The sequence below is a fragment of the Zerene cesonia genome, chromosome 13, assembly GCF_012273895.1.
Source record: "Zerene cesonia ecotype Mississippi chromosome 13, Zerene_cesonia_1.1, whole genome shotgun sequence".
NCBI lineage: Eukaryota > Metazoa > Arthropoda > Insecta > Lepidoptera > Pieridae > Zerene > Zerene cesonia.
This window is the reverse complement of record NC_052114.1, coordinates 4,757,469-4,779,100: the sequence shown is the minus strand read 5'-3', so window position 1 is coordinate 4,779,100 and position 21,632 is coordinate 4,757,469. Positions and strand designations below refer to the sequence as shown.

The 21,632-nt window shown below is 31.8% G+C and overlaps 1 protein-coding gene across 14 annotated transcripts in view; it reads right to left on the bottom strand.

The window, feature by feature from the left end:
- The window catches only part of LOC119831464 (cAMP-specific 3',5'-cyclic phosphodiesterase), a 187,308-nt gene that overhangs the window by 63,600 nt on the left and 102,076 nt on the right, over positions 1–21,632 (bottom strand). For 2 of the 14 annotated variants that reach the window (XM_038354811.1, XM_038354812.1), the window contains exon 2: positions 8,589–9,489. The exons of the other annotated variants lie outside the window; for them this stretch is intronic. In XM_038354811.1, coding sequence (XP_038210739.1) covers positions 8,589–9,307 — 719 coding nt within the window. In that variant the 5' untranslated portion in view covers positions 9,308–9,489. The remainder of the gene's footprint in view (positions 1–8,588; positions 9,490–21,632) is intronic. 14 annotated transcript variants of the gene reach the window in all.

The following is a 21,632-nucleotide window of genomic DNA, read 5'->3' as shown; positions in this document are numbered from 1 at the left end:
ATAAGTAATTAATTTTAGTTTGAATCGATGTCAAGAAATACTTATATCGCCTTGGAAATATAGACTTAACTTAGGTTTTTAATGTAGTAATTTAAAGTAATACATTCATCACGTATCGTTTGTTGTGTTTGAATTTGGGTGAAAATAAATAATTTAATGAAACAGTTATTGCAAAGATGTGAACATCGATTCCATGGCTAATATAGAGCAGACAGTACTAAGAATAGAAAAAAAGTTCTCGTCAGAAAAGAGAATGTGCGTCGTTTTTCGAAAGGGTTGCATAAAATGGGAAGCAGACGGGAACGCTAATATTCAATCCATCGGGTTATGTTATGCAATCTAGTCTTTTATAATTTTTCACTATTCATCAAATGTGGAGAACATTTCTTTATGTCCTTGCGATGGTTCAGAAAGCAAAATAAGTCCAGAAATATAATAAAATAGAAGCAAGCTGTTTCTCCTAAATACAGGTTGCCCTGCAATCTAGCTAGGGAAACATCGGCTTTATATATGTAAACTTTAAAAATATATGTAAGACAAACCGTTTATATAAACTAAATTGTAATTGCTATAAATTGTAATTTTAAAAATGTCAAAAATGTATGTATGTATGAAATAAATTGAATTGAATTGAATTGAAATATAACGCCATCAGCTGTTCTATTGCAAGGACTTTTTCTTTTTTGTTTTGTTGAATTATGATAATCCCAACACATACATCAAATGACAGTTAAATATAAGAAAAAAAGTAAAGTTAGACATTTTAAATTTTTGGTTTTGAAATTTTAAATTTTTTGGCATAAATTTATATAAATTTTTACTAAATACATCTATGAAATATATGTTATACAGTGGATAATTGCGATATCAAAATAGTAGATATAACGAAGCTATAAAACGAACTCCTGCACAGCTGACTACAATAAATATTCCGACTTGACTCAGCATAAAATTTAGTAGGAAGCTTCTGGTACGGCTGGTCAAGTAGTTTTTAAAAAAAGTTTTCATATTTAATTTTTACTTCTTTCTAGATATCTGTTAGATATTTTTTAAACATTTTTCATTAAGCGTTTCATATAAACGGTAAATACCAAAGCTGTTCGGTAAATAAAATGCAAATTTAAAGTTCGCAGTGTCAAATTCATCCTACAATACAAAATTTACAGAATAAGGGTAGTGAATTTGCTTTAGCTTGTAATTTTAAGCTACACTACGTTAGCTGGGGAATGTTTATAGTATTGTATATCAAAAACGTATTCCCGTTATAAGCTTATGCTGAGAAAAATATCTTTAAAGGTATAAATATATTTGTCGGTCGTTGTTCATCACTAATTATTTATTTTTCGTTTCTGAAATATAATTTTATTGCTATGAGTTGAGTCATATTTGACAACAACAAAACTAGGGAGTACTTTTAAGCAACTTACCGATTATCTTCTCAACATCATTTAAAACTGGTAAATTGAATAGTCTTAATTGGAAAAAAAAATTATTCCAATTAAACGAGACGAGATAATAAGACTCGGTTTATAATCAATTTCATTATAGAAGGATATAAATAGTTGAAATTTAATAATCGAGTCGTATCATTGGCGTTTTGCTTGCGTTTTGTAATAATTATAATAAGAAATGTTTAAAGTTGAGAACTTCGATGCAGAACCACAATTACACAAATATTGTTAAAAACATTATTGGATGAGTGACGAAAACTCCAAACTAATTTTACCAATTCAAGAAATCCGTTTTTGGTCATCGTCTGTCATTTGTATTTGGCCTTTTGTAATATGTTCTTATTTTGAAATGAGAACTAATTCATAAACAATTCCTACTGTTGTAATGCACTTACATATGTTTAACTAATTACGTAGAAGTTTATTCAGCCCGCTTTTTCCTCCACAGCTTATAACTTACCTGAAAATAAAACATTTTAAAATTATTAAATGTTACACAATTAGTTGTTATCTTATGTAGAATTTGTATTTAATTTGTAACAGAATATAAATGTAATAATTCTTTTCCTATATCCTTTTCTTTTCAAAGTTCACATAAGAGAGATCTAGCTGAAAAGCTGGATATATTGCAATTATAATGAAATAATACGATTGTAGAGTTGGCAAAGTGAGCAAAGTGTCATATTTTAATTCTAGGTAGAACTAGAAATCTTAGAAACACTTAAAGAACACACTTGCATCATAATGTAATATGGCGTAAAGTTGAATGGATGAATAATGCTCTCATAAAATAAATATAAGAGAGAGGTAAGTTCTCGAAAGTGTGAAATTTATAGCATCATACATCTAAATATTTAAATCTAGTCCAGACATTAAACTGCAACTGGGAAATACAGAATTAACTTCATTTATAAAAGATATAGTACCTAATGGATTTCCAATAATCAAACTAAAAGTCGAAGTAGTTAAAGGAAAATCTAGTTAAGAGTTACTGTATATATTTATAACATAAGACCGTTAAAGATATTATAGGCATCGTAAATATAATTAGTATAATCAAAGGTCTAGATAGCGTTAAAAGAACACAAACACGTGATGAGAGAAAATTATTACTTTGAAAAGATTTTATTACAGACAAAATCGTGATTGACGTAGCGTGTCATCACAGAACCATCATTCTTCTATACATATTCGAAACGAATGTTGTTACGTTTGAAGTAAGTTTGGGCTATTCGTTACAAAATTGTGAGAAAAGTACGACGGTTTGACCTCAATACGCTTTTCCGTAGAAAAAGTTTTGTTGATACTTACACGTTCTTTAGGAAAATCTAAAAAAGCAAGAGCTGGAAATGCATGCACGCGCGATTGAGTGCACGCCTACTGAATATGATGAATAAATGTATGAGAAAATATGTTTCATATATATGATTTTTAGGTACCGTGGATACAATACATTTATACTTCGATTTCAGTTCGGTAATAGATATTGTATGTATATAATATGTATCAATGGAATGTATGAGAGATATAATGAAAATGCACGTCGCCTTTGAATACGTATTATTAACGAGTAAAATTCATAACTTATAAATTAAAATTATGATAGCTATAATATATTCCTTTCAATACCATATTGTTGACCAATTTTTGCAAATGCTCCCGTTCTCTGGTATAAACAATATGTAATAAAACAAATATAGGACCAAGGTAGGTAGGTAAGTAGGTACAATATAAAATAGCATTAGCTTCTGTGTATTCCATAACGTAGTCTTCTTCTCTAAATTAATGACTCTCCAACAAATAGGGGCTCCGCCAATGTCCAGAATAAAAGGGAGAGACAGACACATGACGCAGTCGGTGTGCTATGTGAATTTTGACATTTGATAAAGTAATTTCATTAATTTGCAATTAGATAATTTCACAGATACCCAATATGTCAATGAGTTGATTCATTACGAAACTATGGAAACTTGTAACTATTGATTACGTATTGTAAACCTGTAACAAGATCAATATATGTACTAAAGGGATTGAATTGCGGATTGAAAAAAAGCAAATAAAATAGCAATTAGTTTGCCGAGTTGTAGTTGCAAATGTACTTTCAGTTGTGATTTTCTTGTCGCATAAAGTAGTTATTCAGACGAATGAGTTAAGTACATAAGTTCAGGAAATATTGAAAAAATATATATCAATGAACAAAATACTTATATAAATGGATATAAGAAAGAGTTAACAAAGGGATAGAATGATATTTTATACATTTCTCAATGCAAGTATTCCGAGTAACATGTATTATACTATCACAACATTAGATAATAATCTAACATATAAATACATTGGATGACTAGTACCATAACGTTCTCAATTGTGAAAAACGGTGCTTCTAAATATTTGTGAACATCAAGGTATACCACCACGAAAGCATTTGGTGAATATCAATAACTACGCTTAGTAACCGCGAGTTAGTAGTGTAATATTTTACAATTACGAGTACCTTAGGTATTAATAGTTAATACGCCGCCCCGTAATAATTGTCTGAGTCTTGAATACGATTACCCTCTTGCTATAACTCTCGCTTCGGACCACGTACTCCATATTGTTAGGCTAACGCGATTCAATAATGCAATAATATTTAGTAATGTAGTTTGAGTGCTTCAAATACTTAGCTATGTTTGTATCAAGCCAAGAAAATGGATTAGGTTGAATAATTTAAGATCCTCGTTTCCTTTTCTGTCGTTTCCGTTTCAACATCGGACATAACTCTAAAGCAATGGCAAGAAAAATATCATTTTTACGCAAAATGGTTAAATTTATATTTTATTTCTTTTTATTCTATTTTATTAAGAAACTTTGAATCAACATTGACTGTTTGTCCCATAATATAACAAAATCTTGTCTATTATATTAAGCTAGGCCGACCTATCGCCGTTTTTCGTTAGTAGTAAGGTGGCTAATTGGATGAGAACTTTTACTCTTGAAGTTACTTGTTAGCATGTTATATTTCGAAAGTAGTAATGTATATTTTTGTATACAACAAATCTACTTTTTAAACTATGGTAATGTTCATATCTTATAATGTTCATCATACTAATATTATAAATGCGAAAGTTTTGAAGGATGTGTGTGTGTTTGTTGCTCTTGCGCGCAAAGACTACTGAACCATACATATACAGCTGGACAACTGGAATAGATATATGCAACTTTTTATCCCGACATTCCTACGGGATACGGACTTACGCGGGTGAAACTGCGAGGCGCAGTTATATCTTATAATACAACTTTAATGTTATGTTGAAAGGTAAAATCACTCATTCATAATTTTCAGTCCATATAAGTTCTCATTGCTAGGACGCGGGCGATATGAGAAGCCATAATCCACCACGCTGGCCAAATGCGGGTTGGTAGATGTCACATGTCGTCGAACTTTTGATTCGTTACATGCCGATTTCCTCACGATGTTTTCCTTCACCGTTTCGAGCACTGGTGTTGTTATCCACATGTACAGATAAAATTAATAATCAAATTATTTTCTACTCGCTCGCTCGGTCTCGAATCCCCGACTTACAGATTGTAAGTCCAAGGTCCCCACTACGGAGCCACTACAGCTTTTATATCATTACAGACATTTTGTAACATATTGATGGAGATCACGTCACTACCCTTTTGTAGAAATGTTTTAGTATATACTTTTCAGCACCAAGTGAACATGGTCCGTCAAACATGACGCAATAAAGTAAAACCCTTTACAAGTAATCAGCTATTAAAGTCGAGTTCATTAATTATTATTTATTTCTCCTAAACCCGTAGAATAAATAAATATTAACAAAAATGCTCTTCGATATCGTTTTTGGAATTTCGTTGTGAACTCTCACTATCGGGATGTATCATAAAATATATTGAATACACAAATGTTTGGTTTAGAGCAGAACGACCGATAGTGCACGATACAAAAAAGCACAGTAAAAGCCTTTCTTAATTTCATGACTATGGTAGTTTTTTTTTATCAAGATTTATTAGGTTGTAAAAACGTCGTTTTCTCCTAACGCAGAATTGTATGATCAAAAATGGAGCAATAAAATCTACATATTACATGAAAGAAATATACGATACTTTACTAACGTCTTCACGTTCTTTTCATATACTCAATACTGTGCACAATTAATTCAGTACATTTATTTATAACAATATTGAATTCTGAGTGTAAATTATTAAAATTTTACATCCATGCATCAAAAAAAGGTCTCTTCATTAAACAATGTGGCGAACGGGACTAAAAATTTATTCCAATTAACACGTTCGTCATGACAGATTAAAATAAATGAAAAAAAATATATAGTTAATATCGCAACTCCAAACAAAAGCGAATGAAAGTAATCGATATTTTGTGATTGCTTCAGGGTAGAAATGTTTTCAGCGAACTGACCAAGATGGGTGATTCATTGATAAAACATCTGCCGTTGCCAACATGATTGGCGTTTCAAGTCTAGAAGCTGGCAAGTAAATCAAGGAACGGACTATTTTTGTATTAACATGCCAGGAATAAAACAGCTTCATACATTGTGTTATTTTCTATTTTTAATTTGTCTCGGGAGACCGGAGAAGCGAACAATAACAAGAGTTAATTGTATTGTAATTCTTACCGAACTCACTGCAGGACATAAACCCCTCCTAATCTTCATATATGACGTAAAGCTATTTTTAGTACTTTATTTTTTCGTATCAGGTTCTATTCAATTTAAAAAAGGTCTGTAATATATAATAACATGATTGCATTAATACTATAGCCAAAGGGTAAATGTGTTGCAAAGGCTTCAGTAAATCCAAGCGGATTACCTTATTTTCCTTAGTTTCAAATGACACAGCTCTAGATAAGCAATATTTGTTTTCTCAATGTAGCAGAAAAAAATCTGAAAAGATATATTAAAAATACAAAGAATCATGATCTTTCATCTATATTCAGCAATGAATTAATCACTTTTAAAGTTTCTAAGTAGTCAACTCTTCGTCCTATTCTATAGCATTTACTTAAAGGAAAACATAATGGGAACTTACAAATTACTTATTGCTACATCTTGTAAGACTCAAAGTGATTAATACATTTCGTGCTGGCTTGTCTTTCGTTGAATCTTGTCCATATGTTCTGCGCTATAATTGAACCGAGCTGGCATCGAGTAAAATCCAACCTCGCAGGGGAGATGACATCAACTTGTATTATTCCTTAATCCTAATTCTAATCCCATTTCGTGAGTGGAGGAAAGTTCGAAAACTCGTTTTTATTAGTCATCATCTTATACAGTAGTATATGGGATCTTATCGGGCAAAATTTAATTAATATTGTGATGGACGCTCATGTTAATTTTTATAGTAACAGGAAGTATGACAGAAATGAGCACGAACAAAGTAAAAGTCTTACAAGTATTAATTGAAACTACATCCAACTTTGTGGGTCTTAGTAATTCTATTTTCATTTTCTTGTTGACTGAATATTCTGTTATTACCAATATCATTTCTACTTCTTTTGAATTATAGTTAATTTTTGTACATTTTAAAGAAATCTTCGAAGGAGCAATAACCTACGTATGTGTTATAGGTGAGAACCATTACTTTTCATAGATAGGCCATTGGACAAGCCAAAATTAATATACATTTCATATTATTCCGATTTATTTCGTAATGATTACTATAACGTACAAGCCTACTTCTCATATTAGAGTATATAATATAATATTATTAATGCACTTCAGTTAATTAATCCAAAATATTTTGTAGATATACTTAAACATTGCGCAGTAGTATCAATATCGTAATTAGGTAACGTTTTAAGGGAAAAACCCGATAGCTTATAGGATCACTTTGTTGTTTGACTGTCTGTCAAAACCAATTTTCTCAGCAACGTGTGAAGATATCAAGCTACAATTCATATTAAATACTCTAGTCTATTGTGCCTCAGTGTGGCCGGTTTTTTCTTAAATATTATACGAGTATGATGGCGTTTTGCTTCTGGATGTCGAGATTCAATAATTACTTGGAATGTGCTTTGTGACTGTTGGCAAACACCTGTTATTATTTGGCACAAACATACGCTCATTGTTCAGTTTAATGATAACAATATAATGTTTTGCTCTAATTATCTCAATATCACATACACATAAAAGCCGTTTATAGCACGATATAATATATATACTTAGTGTTATTTAAATTTTAAGTCTATGTAAACTAACTAATGTTATTGACTATGAGTCACTGGAGACAATAATTATTATTCATAACGATACCTATATTTCATGCACATCTGAATAAATACACATGTTTCTGGTTTCGTACAGGTTTCAAATCTATATGATGATTTCAAACATCACTCTAATTTATTAGATAGTTTAATAAGGAAAAACAGAACATCGGATCTGTTTATCACATTATTTAAACTTATTGTTTCATAAGTCTTCTTCTGATTTCCTCTTTTATAGAAATGTCGAGTTTAATACACCGATTACATAGCGCTTAAGTCCGTTCACTCTGTTATCTAAATGTGTATTATTTATCAATTTCATATAAATACGTAGCTATTGCACGTGTCATATACTACCGAAATTACATAATTACATAAATTGTATCGTTATGTGCAATTGATATCCAGCTACTTAATTGAATTCGGATCAACGTGTAATCTATACAAGTACTCGACTGATATCAGCGATATTGATATAGTTAGTGAACAATGTTATCTAGCTGTGAATAAGAGATATAACAATTTGTATTTTATCCTATCAGTGATGTTATTATATGTAATGGAGTTGTTTTATATCTATAGTAATAATTTGGATTCAAATGCCGAAGTATCAGAATATGGAATGATCTTTTTCTTGTTTTTAGATATATGTAGGTTATAAGGAAATACATATATGCTACTATTATTTATTACCTCTGACCTTGCTGCCGTGGGTTAATTTATTATTGGAACTAATTAATAAAACGAGCAGTTATTACTGCCACAGATTGAAATTACACAGTAGAAATTCTTCTGTAGTTTCATGAAAATAAATATCTATATAATTGGGAAGGCATATAATAGCGCAATTTTATAGATAAAATATGAAGGAAGAATTGCTAATATTGAAGTGAAATATAACGAATCACCTTTCAAAGAATACATCGGACCCATCGGAATCACTGCGAGGCAATATTAGCTTTGGTAGCACCATTCCCTTCTTCCGCCTGCCTCGAATTCCGGACGGCGCTGGCCACTGCAATTCACTCGTAGCCATTGGACTATGCGGGCTTAAAATAGTAAGCCGGCGCTCAGGCGGCGGTAAGCTGAGCTGTTGCAGGGCGCGTCGTTCCGTGCTAGCGAATAAGCCTCGTCTCTTTTCAGCTGAGGTTCCCATGTCCTCTCCAGACAGTGCTCTCCGTGCCGGTGCGCCCCGTGTTTCACGTACATCCCGTTCGCTTGCCGTCAAGAATGAGCTGCGATGGATGCGAATAGATGTACATGAGCTAGCCGGGCGCGCTGGAGAAGTATCTTTGCTAGGTCGCAAACTTTCCATAGATCGCGCTGTTTCTACACGCGCAGCAGCCAAATATTGACCGCTTGTAATTGATGTCTGTGCAACCTCACATTCTTCTTGGCTAGAACTTGAGGTTCCACTACGTGAAAATGTACTAGTTTTTGAAACGAAACTTCTATCGCTATACTGAGCTGTTGAAATACTGGAAGTGTTAGCGTCGTTCGATTCAGCAGAGGCTTGCTGTCGAATCAAACCTTCCTCCAAGGAAGAGTGAACTACCCGAGCATTTAGTGAACTAAACGCCGCGAGCTTAGGTCGCCTGATTTTCCGTTCATCTTCTTCCTCCTCCATTTTTAAAGGCCACTTATAATATCAAGTATTACACGCTCACAGCACTAATACACCATTTTAATTTTCAATACATTTATTGATATTATATTTTTAAACTTAACATACAAATATTACATAGAAAGGAACACTGTACACAGTCTTTATCACTCTTTGAGAAGCCCGCACTCGCATTCAAACGGCACCTGTAACAAAGTCAGGAGATTATAAAAGGATAATGGCTATCCTAATGGAAATATAATGCAACGTGAATACTCTGATTCAACTCGAACTAAATGAAATGAAAATTACATCTATGTTGAAAATTTTTAAATTAATGTTGTAAATGCGTGGAACCTAACCTTAGAAAATTTAATTGGCTGCTTTGGAATCAAGGGCGAGCTGGCCCGCTTCATTTGCGCAGTCAGTTAGCGCTTTCATTTGTTCAGCGTTTAGTCCGGACGCTTTTACTCTTACGTCAGCGCTTTTAGAATGTTCTTTACTTTCACTGCTGGACTCTACTCTCTTTGTTGTCGCATTTCCGTATTGATCAATGAAGGTTTCCTCCTCAAATTCTTCTTCGTAACTCTCTTGGTAGGATTCGCGGAATTCTTGCCTTGCCTGAATGCTAACTGTTCCAGTGTTCTTTTTCTCTTGAATCACTTGATCCATTGTTTTTTTGACAAGTTGTTGACCAGCTTCCAATCGTTCAGACATGGTGATTATCTAAAATATTTTAATAATTACGTTGTAATGTGAGCAGTGAAAGAAAAACAACCGTTATTCCAATTTTAGAGACGTATAGGTTTATATTCAAAATTAAGATAAACATTGAAACTAAACTGCAAAGAAAAGTATTAAAAAAAGAATAAATGTTACATTTGGAACATTGCCAAGTACAATAAGCTAATATCCCACGTAATTCTGTTAACTTAAGATTAATTTAAACGGAAACAAACAATAATTCAATATCATTTTATAATAATGATCGTTTTCTTTAATAAATAGGAATGATCTGTTATTTCATTTAATTTCAGTAGGTGAAATTTCCTTCATTACCAGAATGTTCGTGAATATTCTATTTCACAATAATTACGCAGTCTTTCAGTGTAATGTTAGTAAAAATCTTTACAAACGTTAAGAGTCTAATGTTTTATTATTATTTTACTGATTCGTAAATCGTAATTTGTATTTGGTCCTAATTTTATTATTCTGTTTTTGCGAATACATTGTTATAATATTTTGTTATATTACAATATTTTAATTTTTCATACATCAAATAACCTCCTTTAGAACTTTTCACACTGCGACGGCTTATTTATAAAAAATTGACAAGCGGGTTTAGTATGAAACACAATATAGGTAAAGTATGCTGGGTACCTTTTATGATATTATGCACTGAGAACAAAATCACCTTAGAGATATGATTAATGAGAGTTGTATTATCCAAAGGAAAGCTCGCGGCAAACTGAGGGGAACGCCGCCGCCTTTGTTTCGTGTCGGAGCTTTGCGTGGGCGGCGCGGCATGGCTGTAAGTCTGCGCGTGCGTGGCCAAAATAACTTACAGATGATTTGGCAAATTAGCTGAATCATGTATTTCATATAAATTCTGACATGGTCCCCGTACTAATTAAAGCGTAATTAATCGTAGCGTTCGAAGAAGCGGCGAGCGAAAATTGTGTTCGCTATTTAGATACTTGATTTACGTGCCAAGTTAATCGGACTGAAATAAGAATACAAGAACAACAAGTTGTAAACTTCTTATACAACTATTATATCAAAATTTCACTTATTGAAATGAATAGGATCTCATGAATACTCGAAACTTCATTGCGTCGAGTTCAACACCTGAGGCGGAAAAAGTTAAAAATACCCAATATACGTCACGAGACGAAACGCGAAGCGATGACTATGTCAGATAGAGGGGGCGATATACAAGAAAAATGATTGGCAAAGTTCCTCATGATTCAGAATGCGCTGTGGATGACTGTGACTATGGTATTTCGGTATTTACCACTACGTCACTGTTTATGTTTACACCAACTAACAAAATTATCTGTTTATTGATACTCAATTTTATTATGTTATTCATTTTGATGGCATCTATATGAATCACTTTGGTGTCCCACTTTTTTTAAGTAAATTAAAATAAATCTTTAGAATACGATTATTGCAATAAATACGATTTATAAAATTCAAATCAATTTAATTAATTGTGAAGTAAAACAATTTGTATTATGAACGACTCAAGTGATATTAAAGAACTATTTAGGATTATATATTATTGCACAATGATTTAAAGCAACACGGATTTTTATCAACAGTGGGTATAAATTTATAGTAAAGCAATTGTGTTATTTACAGATGTGCAATCATCTCGCCAAAGAGCGAAGAAGAAGCAATAAGTATAATGCTAATGTATACAATTTAATTGTGTTAATATTTTCCAATACAACTATTTCTTAGAAATAGATACTGCAATTTTTCATAATGTCAATGGCAATAAGCATTTAGAAACACGAAGCTCTTTCCTTTAGGAAAACTTTTCCGCTAAAGATACAGTTAATGTTTATGTTTCTTGTCAGTAAAGTTATATAGAAAATATTCAACCATTTCTATAACAGTGCTCTTGTTTCGTGTTCAGTCATGAATTTATTTATAACATTTCGTTATACTATGAATTCATAATGACGGAGTGGTAATTAAATGACTGAATAATTCCTTGTAAATATGCTGAAACAACAGTTTATATGTATACTGTATGTAGTTGGATGTGCAATTTATTTTCATATAGCAACCGCTTTGGAAGGGAACTCTGAAATTTGTATCTAAGAAACAAATTATTAATAAAATAATTAGCTTGTATTTAAAAAAAATCTTGGATTTGAATACAAATAAAATACGTTTATTACAACCGAAAAATATTTTTTTTTCGCGAAATCAGTATGATTTTTTATATAGATCAGGCAGATGATGTACATCTATTTCACGCTGGACTCTCAGCATTCTGTGTCCTGTCAGACCGAGACATTTCTTTTGACCTCACCTGGAATCGACCCGAGACCCCTCTTCTCGTCTTCTATTCACATTACTACATACTTATTATTAATAAACGTATTTATGTTACTAGTCAAGAAGCAATCAACCTCGTGATATCCGAAAAAAATTAAAAGCTCAATATTACGTTTTACAAGGAAATTGAACAAAGGCACCTGGGACGAAATAATGATTTATCTCGCTGTTTCTGTGAAATGAACCTGAGAGATGAACCCACGGACAATAAAATATTTAACATATTTACATTTTCATTTTTCACAGAACAGCATTCTATACCGCAATATTATAATATTCTTTTCATTAAAATTAATGTGTAATATCCATGTATTGTGTTTATAGGTCTACGTTTATATTTCAAACATTGAAGCACATAAATATTTTGGTTATTAATACTGTTACGTTATTATAATTTTGTTTTGAGGTTCTGTTCGATTTCATGAAAGTTATTCAATACAAAGTAAACAATTGCGAAAATCACCATTTATAGATAGATTATTAATTATCGGACACGCAATATTATCAACCTATAAATTAGCTGACTTTCATCCCTGTCAGGAATAAGCTATAAATATCTTAAACTTAGTTATAAATAACTTATTAATATCGAATATCCTCCTGTACAAGTCTCATTAAAAATTTATTTAGCCCTTTATAAAGATACATATTTCGGAACAAGCCACTGGATACTAGAGACAGAGGTAAGCGGGCAATAGTTTTGTGTATCAGTTTCGTTGAAAACATTTAAAAGGAAAAAAAAGTTATACCTACAAATTAATAATATAGACGTAATTACTTCCTACTACGTTAATCTTAATAAGTTCTAAACCAACAGGCACTCTTTCCTTTCTCTACAGCGAGATAACTACTGCATAAAATTTGTATTGTTCTTATTTAAAACATTTCAGAAAGCTTTGCTGAGCCATTCACTAAAATGGCTCACATTGAATGGAAATTCCCAATAGAACAGTTCCACGCTCGCTATATGCCAGTAGCATTGAATATTATGTTTTAAGCTATTTTATAGCTATAGTTATACAACTAGTAAATATACATTTAATATCACTCCGATCTGGTTTCATTGCCATATTCAAAACAAGTTAATGAATTTGACAAATTGGGTTTGACCTAATGAACGAGAAGACTGAGTCATACCTCTATTTTGTAGCCAGGTGATTTATGTAAGTTTACGTGACCTTTCGTACGGTAACCTTTAACTAAGAAATTGTAGGTTGTGGTGCATCGCAGTAAAGCACGCAAAGGTAACGGCTTCCGTCCCAGTTGATGTATATCTAGAGTCGTTACTAAGGTCTGGGGTTAATGCCTATCTATAGATAATTTCACCTTGTTAATTATGTATTAAGCTGATTTTGGATTGCCAAATTATATATTCGAAAGAATTATTAGACATAGTCTAATAATACGTCCTAGTAGTATTAATTGCAATTTCTAACATATTTGTTAATATCGCATTATCTTATACCATAGCGGGCAACTGAGCTGATGGTTCACTAGGTGCCTTGCCGAATGCGTTGTCCACTTATAAGGGGTAAGGGATATGGAAAGGATTGACGACAGGAAAGGGGAATAGACTAGGAAGGACGAAGGAAAGGAAATTGGCCTCTGACTCCTCATTCACCGTACGAAACACTATTGTATTCGCATGTTATTATTTCTCGCCGATCTTCTGTGGGGGTGTGGTACCTACCACGGTGGCCCAATTTGTATTTGCAGAAACGTGTTCGACTTCCACATTAAAATGGAATTAGCTGTGATATTGATTAACTTCTATACTTTCTTACAATATTTAATATTGGGCAAAGAGTTTATTCATTCAAAGTATATTCGAGCACTCAATATTAGGTTATCATAAAAGTGACGTATAACAATAATAATTGTTGAATGTATATAAATATATCCAATCCTTATTTCATATGTAACATTAAAAAAATACTATGAGTTCTGTATAAATGTAGCGTGCTTTGAAATTGCTTGGTAGACGTGTACGTTAATACGAGTTCTGATAAACTACAATACTAAACATAAACTCCCATTAGTTTATTTTCTTTGCAGTAAGTTGCAAAACTATAAATGTTATACTACCTCAACTCAACATTAACACGCACAATCATAATTTAGGTTAAAAGTAAAGCAATGTGTAAAAGCTGCAATTGCTAGATATTTTTAAATGAGAAACTTGAAAAACATCATCAAGCATCAACAGCGCTTCAATTTAATTTTCAATGTAGTATGAGCACTCTGCACAAAAATTCAACCAGGATAAATGAAATTATCTTCCGAGTTCAGAAAAATGAACGCGATTAAATGGAGCGGGATGTTTTATTTGCTGGTGTTTTATTCTGTTCTATTTCTAACAAATATTAAGGATACAAATTAAAAAGACTTACCACTTTTAATTAAAGTCTTCGAGATAAGAAGTTTGCCTGAAGCAAGGGGATTAAGTTTTCTAACGACTTTTAGACTTTAACTTTGGATAATTTGTCACACCTTATTTATATTTATATTTTATGAATTTTTCGAAAATAAAATACATATAAAAGTCTAATAATGTTACCACTAATAGTTTATATTATCTTTTTAACTCAAGACTTTTTTATAATGTGTGTTTTTATTTATTATTTTACATTCGGCTCAACTCAATACCGAATTAAAATAAAATGAATACAGATTAAGAGTTCCTGCTACGCAATATCTACCATATTTATATAGATGATACAATAGTAGTACCATTATTTATATAGATGTAAAATCTGGTTGGGATTGAAAGGTTTTGTTTTTTTATATATAGAACTATAGTCAAACGTCTATGGTAGAATGTTTTTAATGATTGTATGTTTAGTGATACGTGTTGCACCTTTACACGGCCTTTTAATTTCTTTTTCTACTTGTACTTTTCCTTTTATCTCGCGTTTTTTGACGACAATTCATATAAATAGATACTAAAAGTATTACTCGTAGAACTATAAAAGTATTTCCATTTTCTCCGTACACGTGCTGTCAATGTGTCATGTTACTTTTTAACGTGATATTATGATATGAAGTATCATGCCAGAAGGCCGAAAGCTGGCAGGTAACTGTTTGCCGAACCATTGATATTCGAGACATAAAATAAAAGGTTGAAAGTTCACCCGCGATAACACCAGCTGTGACTTTGATAAATGGATGACCCAAATGAATGTAGGACTCGATTTTGACTAATGATAACGAGATAGCACGAGTATAGTGATTTGTTATCACCTTCAATATTGATAAGGATAATAAAAATGAAGAAACCTACGTTCGTCGAGTCGTTCTCAAGTTTCACTAACTCTCATGGTTATAGTAAATTTATGTTTTCTTCTCATTTCGTATTGTATTTATAATAACGCGAAAATGTTCAAAAATAACAGTGGATATATAGCTATTGAATATATTAAAAAAATATTTTTACATTACTCTGAAAATAATCATAACAAATTTTCTACTTTAGTAAGTATTCTCTCTCTTCAATTGCGTAAATATCTAAAAATCTTGCCATTTCACAGTTTGACGTGACATACTTAGCTTTTTAGCATAAATATATTAAAGCGTTGGTGCTACCAGCATAAAAGAAAAATAACATTATTATACGGTGACTATAATAACGAAATGTCTCTTTTATTGTAAAAATATTTTTTATTCGGCTGTTCTGTATACTTACATAGTTAGCATGAGAAATATTTAGGATAGTACTAAAGTGGTGTTTTAGTATTTTATCGTTTATCATTCATCTTTCACAGGAATGCACATGATGCCTTGGGACTCAAAGATATATATTTAGTATTTTAAAAAACTTAAGTATATTCTCATTGACGCGTGAGCGTAGAACCGATGGGTCCTGGGTTCGATTGCAGGTTGGGACGCACACAAAAAAAAACGTCTCGGTCTGGCAGGACACAGAAGGCTGATCACCTACTTGTACATAAAAAAATTGATCAGTGAAACAGATGTATGTCATCTGCCCCATACCCCTGCAGGGGACACGGGACTTCAATTTTAAGTATATTCTCATAAATTACTAAGAGAAATATTAAAAATTACATTATTTTTATCGTCTATATTGTTTACTACAATTTGCTCTCTTTCCACCTTGTAATAAGCAGAATGGACTTATAAAATATTCACGCTCGTCTATCTTTTGTTTCATTCAACTTCTATATTTGCTACTGTTTTGCTGCTGTTATTAGGGGAGTAGACGGAGGCTTGCTTTTCCTCACCCTTCCCAGTATATTCCGACTTTCCTATGTTAATCCTTTCTTATCCCTGACCTCTCTAAAAGTAGACAAAGCTCTGCAGATACATGTATTTATATATCAACAGTATGTCTAATATAATGAATAGTAATGTGAAGAAGTGTGATTATATGTAATTAGACACTAATAAAGAAATACAACATTTGAATCATCTAAGAATAAATAAGCATTTATCTGTCTATCTAAGTCAAACTGAATTGATGCACGTCTATAAGCAAGTATACGGTAACAACCTAAAATACCTTGATAGAAATCTAATATGGAACTCGAACGAGGCTGTCCAATAAATCGATTATAAATGCATTAGCTCTGAGACCTGATTAACTAATATAAATTTAAGCGCTGAAACTTAATGAAGTGTTGGGTAATTTTAGAAAAATCTGATGCTTTTACCGCTTTATATAATTTCGTTATAAATTATTCATCAGGTTTTGACAGCTACACTTAGCTATGTCTTTTTTTAATAAATTCGACGCATTAATTAAATTTAAATCAACAAATGTATAACCAGAGTGAAAATTTACTCTTGTGTTTAGTATATTTTTTCGATTGTTCGTAGTTCATCGACATAGTATAAAATAAAGTCCCCTTCCATTTCTGTATTTTCACAAAACACACACATATCAACAAAATGCATAATCAAACAATACACGGGTATGTATATAAGAGTACTTATATGTTAAAAGATTACTTATATGTTCCCACTTTTATCTTTTACTTGAAAGAGTTGGCTACTCAATAGAACATAAATCGTAATTTAGTTTAACACGGTGAATACATTGTAATGTATGTAGATCTAAATTTATCATAACAAAATATATCTTGGAAGATAACATAAATTTATAATAATTTATAGTTCGCAGCGGGCGATTGGAGGGGTTCTTCTTATTACTTGGGTGTTATTGTGTATATGTCACTTTTATAAAATACTAGCTGTCCGCCCGTGGTACATATAAAGCCTATATTCTCCCTCAATACTTTTATTGTAGGGCATCTAAAACTGAAAGAATTCAAAACGGACCAGTAGTTCCTGAGATTAGCACGTTCAAACAAACAAACGAACAAACTCTCCAGCTTTATAATATATAGCTATCCAGTTGAATATCTTAATTATTGCGATTAGAGTTATATGTTTGAGTTTAAATAATATCAAACGAACTAACTAACCCTTCAGCTTTATAGGTATACTTGTTTGGATGTTTCAATAAAGATATGTTACGGAACCCTATTTTTTTCCAAAATAAAATATAGTCCATGTTACTCGTGGATAATGTAGCTTTCGAATGATGAAAGAATTTTATATTGTTGTACAGATCTTTGGGAGCAATCGATGTTTATAGTGAATAGTAGTCGGAGAAACGTTCTACATAACGAGAGTACGTATTGCAGCTCTGGCCAATGTCGTATAACGATCATAGTTTAATTGTATCCCCAATAATATATAATAAATATTGTTTATGTTTATCTCTATCCATTTGAAATAACGTTCTGTTTAAATTTTATAAACACTAAAATGTTTATTAAACACATCACATAATACATTTTTGTTTTGTGATAGATCGTATGAATTTAAATAGCGTGTATTTCAATTATTGAATGGAATATAGATATAGAATATTTAATATAATATTATTATTTACTATAGCTACAATCACATAGATAAAAACATAATAAATTAGAGGTACGTAATTCAATCTATCACATTTATATGTATTATTACGTGATTGATGCTGCAAGTTTACTTCAGTTTTCACTAAATGATCTCGAGAAAATATGAAACGGTTATTGAATTAAGAGAGAACAAAAAGTCGTGGTCAGCTTGGTGGTACTGAAAGACGTTATTAATTACTGACAGTATGCGCCTCGGCTATGTTCACAAAAGGAATATTAAACTTGAAGCTCTGTTGCGTGTTGTTTGTCCGTAAAGGTCATATTTTATGCCATATATTATAATATATTGATAGCGTTATACAACGTTTCTACAAATACAAGACATATTATTTAAGGTTATCAACGTAACTTTACTAAATGTGTTATATGCGTGTGCCACCGTAATTACAATTAAAATAAAACTTAATGCTACATCTTATCAATAACATAATATTTCAACCAATTTTTGAGCAACATAATTTTTGAAATCAAATATGAAATCGTTGATTTTTTATTGTACCACAAAATAGTAATTATAAAAGTGCAGAGAGTTAGAAATTTCAGCACCCGACATTATCATCTCCCAATTAATCACACATTATTTTAAAGTTTTACTGGCTTGTAATTTAAAAAGTGGTTTGTTTTGCAAAATTATCAATAAAACTTATACAAATTTCAGTACAATCGTAACGGGCAAGTACATTTTTGTAACATGTATTCATTATGCAAATATTAGGTATACAATATGAGACCATTGGCATTGTAAGACCTTGTATTGAATTTGTAACATAATGTACACTGAAACGTTAATATGTTTAGGTAACTACTCGTAGTAGTCTTTGTAAACGTCACGGTCACGAGTGACACGATACTTTTGTGGCTGTAATGTTTTACGATGTAATTTCTGTAGTGCTACTTCATTTGCTAAATACTGACATTGGGTAATTTCATAAATGTCTCATATGAAGTATATTGCTTATATTATTTGATTCATTATCGGGATTTTGTCAGTTAGTTGTACCATGTGGTACACATTGTACACCACATATTTTTTTTGTAATATTAACCATTTCATTTCTAAACATTTACACGAGATAGTACATAATACTTAATAAAATTAACATATTATTTGTAATAAATCATACAAAATACAATACAATACCTCTATTTCCTAAAAGCAAGGAAAGTGCAAATTTTTACAAGTCACCCGGGAAATAATCGAGAGCGTAGATTACATAGCCATAAAGTGGATGACGTCAACGTAATTAAAGTAAAACGCGTTTAAAATTATTAAGTGTAAAGTGTATAATTATATTTTAATTAACTGTGCACCTTTGCCATCCACAATCCAAGGAAAATTTAATTGTGGTAATAAAAATAAACGATTAGCTATCGTCGCAAACATGTAATGGGTAAACTGTGATATCTTATAAAGTCATTACATTATATGGGACAATTTGTATTTGTAACAAAGGATTCATCTCTCTCTCCAAGAAAGGCCAGGCGTGCCTTTTGTGCCATTGTTCTACCCTAAATGTTTCTAAGTACTCATTGTTTTATAAAGTGTTCGGTAGCAACATAATACCAATGATATTAATTAGAATAGCACCACCCCATCTCTACCTGTGGGTGTCGTTAAACGCGACTAAGGGTTCCTACATGTAAACGGGCAGCACCGTTATGCATGATCTCCCTCACCAGCAACTGCGCTCGCCAACCCGCCTGCCAAGCGTGGCAAGTATGGCTCATTTCCCCCCTATAGATTCTTGTTTTGGAAATCTTTGGAGGAGGCCTAAAAAATGCTGCAACAATTCATTACTATAAAACAGCAACATGTTTTACAATATTGGCTAAATCTGTCAACAACAAATATACCAAACCGTGAATTATAATTGATTTCGTTTGGCCAGGTATTTAAATGAAATCCTTAACGATAACCACACAGTAATAATAGGCAGTACTAATAACAAGCTGTGCTTATTAAAACCGATATACAAATATATACTTTTTAATGGATCACTTAATAGCATTAAACCTTGAAGGCATTTTACCTAGAATCAGGACTAGGATAGCGGGCCCTATCCTACCACACAATCTTATCCCTAAAAATATGGTACACCGTTGAGAAACTATAGCACTCATGAGTTTGGGGTAAAACTTAGTACCTTTTATTAATCTAGATGTTTTATCATATAACTGATCAGAAAACAGAAGATTCGACAATTTAGATAGATCCATGTACTTATGTTTTATACTTACAATGGATGTTGCCTTTCACCATTGTCATGTTTCAGAAAATCTTATTTAAATTTAAGCTGTTTTCTAATCAAATATTAAGTCTTAATTTGTTGTATCCGTACCGTATAATAGTATGTTATATATATGTTCTGGGATAAAATAAACAGTTTTGATATACTGCTTGAAATATCTTGTGAAGAATGTTTTAACAGATGAATAATATTTATAGTTACAGATGTCACTACTCGTAGCTTGTCAAGATTTGTTGAGCTCAGAGCTTGTTCAGAGCCGTCCAGTCACAAATAACGTCATAATGTTTATTAAATCTTTCATAATAAATTTGTCGAAGGTGTGACGTGTGTCGAAAAAATGTACGAATTCTAGACTTCAAAATGCAACCGCTCCGATATATCTCAAAATTATAAGAAAAGCTTTTAAGGAAATGTGAGAAATAACAGCGAGCAGTTCATCATAATCATCGTCATAATAAAAAAAATATATTGCCTACACGATTCTAGGAACCAATCCTAAATACACATGTTAGTTATAAGTAATTCACCTATGAATATGCAATTAGCTGGTAAGAAAAGGCTTAACTTCGGGTTCTACCTGCAACTTAATAAGTTGAGACAGCTTTATTAACTGTCTGAAACTACTGTTGGAATTTTAGATTACGTTGCTCGGTATTTTACTCACGGTTTGTCTTATTGAGAACATATTACTTCACTTGTCGGCTTAAAAGTTATAAGAGTGTATGTACAATTTAAAATCCTAATTCGCAACACGCATTTATGATTATATTTCATAATGATTTACAAATCATCACGAGATATTCAAATAACTGCTTTTACTGTTTAAATACGCCCACAAAATATACCAAAATACAATTTAGATCATATCCATTGAATAAATATAACCAATTCGTAGCGCTGACTTTTACGAAAACAAATGCCTACAGATTATGTAGAAACGTACAATTTTTGCGATACACGGGCATCCACTGACACTCTGTTTAATACTTAATTGATCTAGTTACTACGCTAACAGCTATATCCTCCTCTTTCCCTATTTCATTTGATCCGCTTTATTTATGATATTAATTTGCCTCCCCGGTC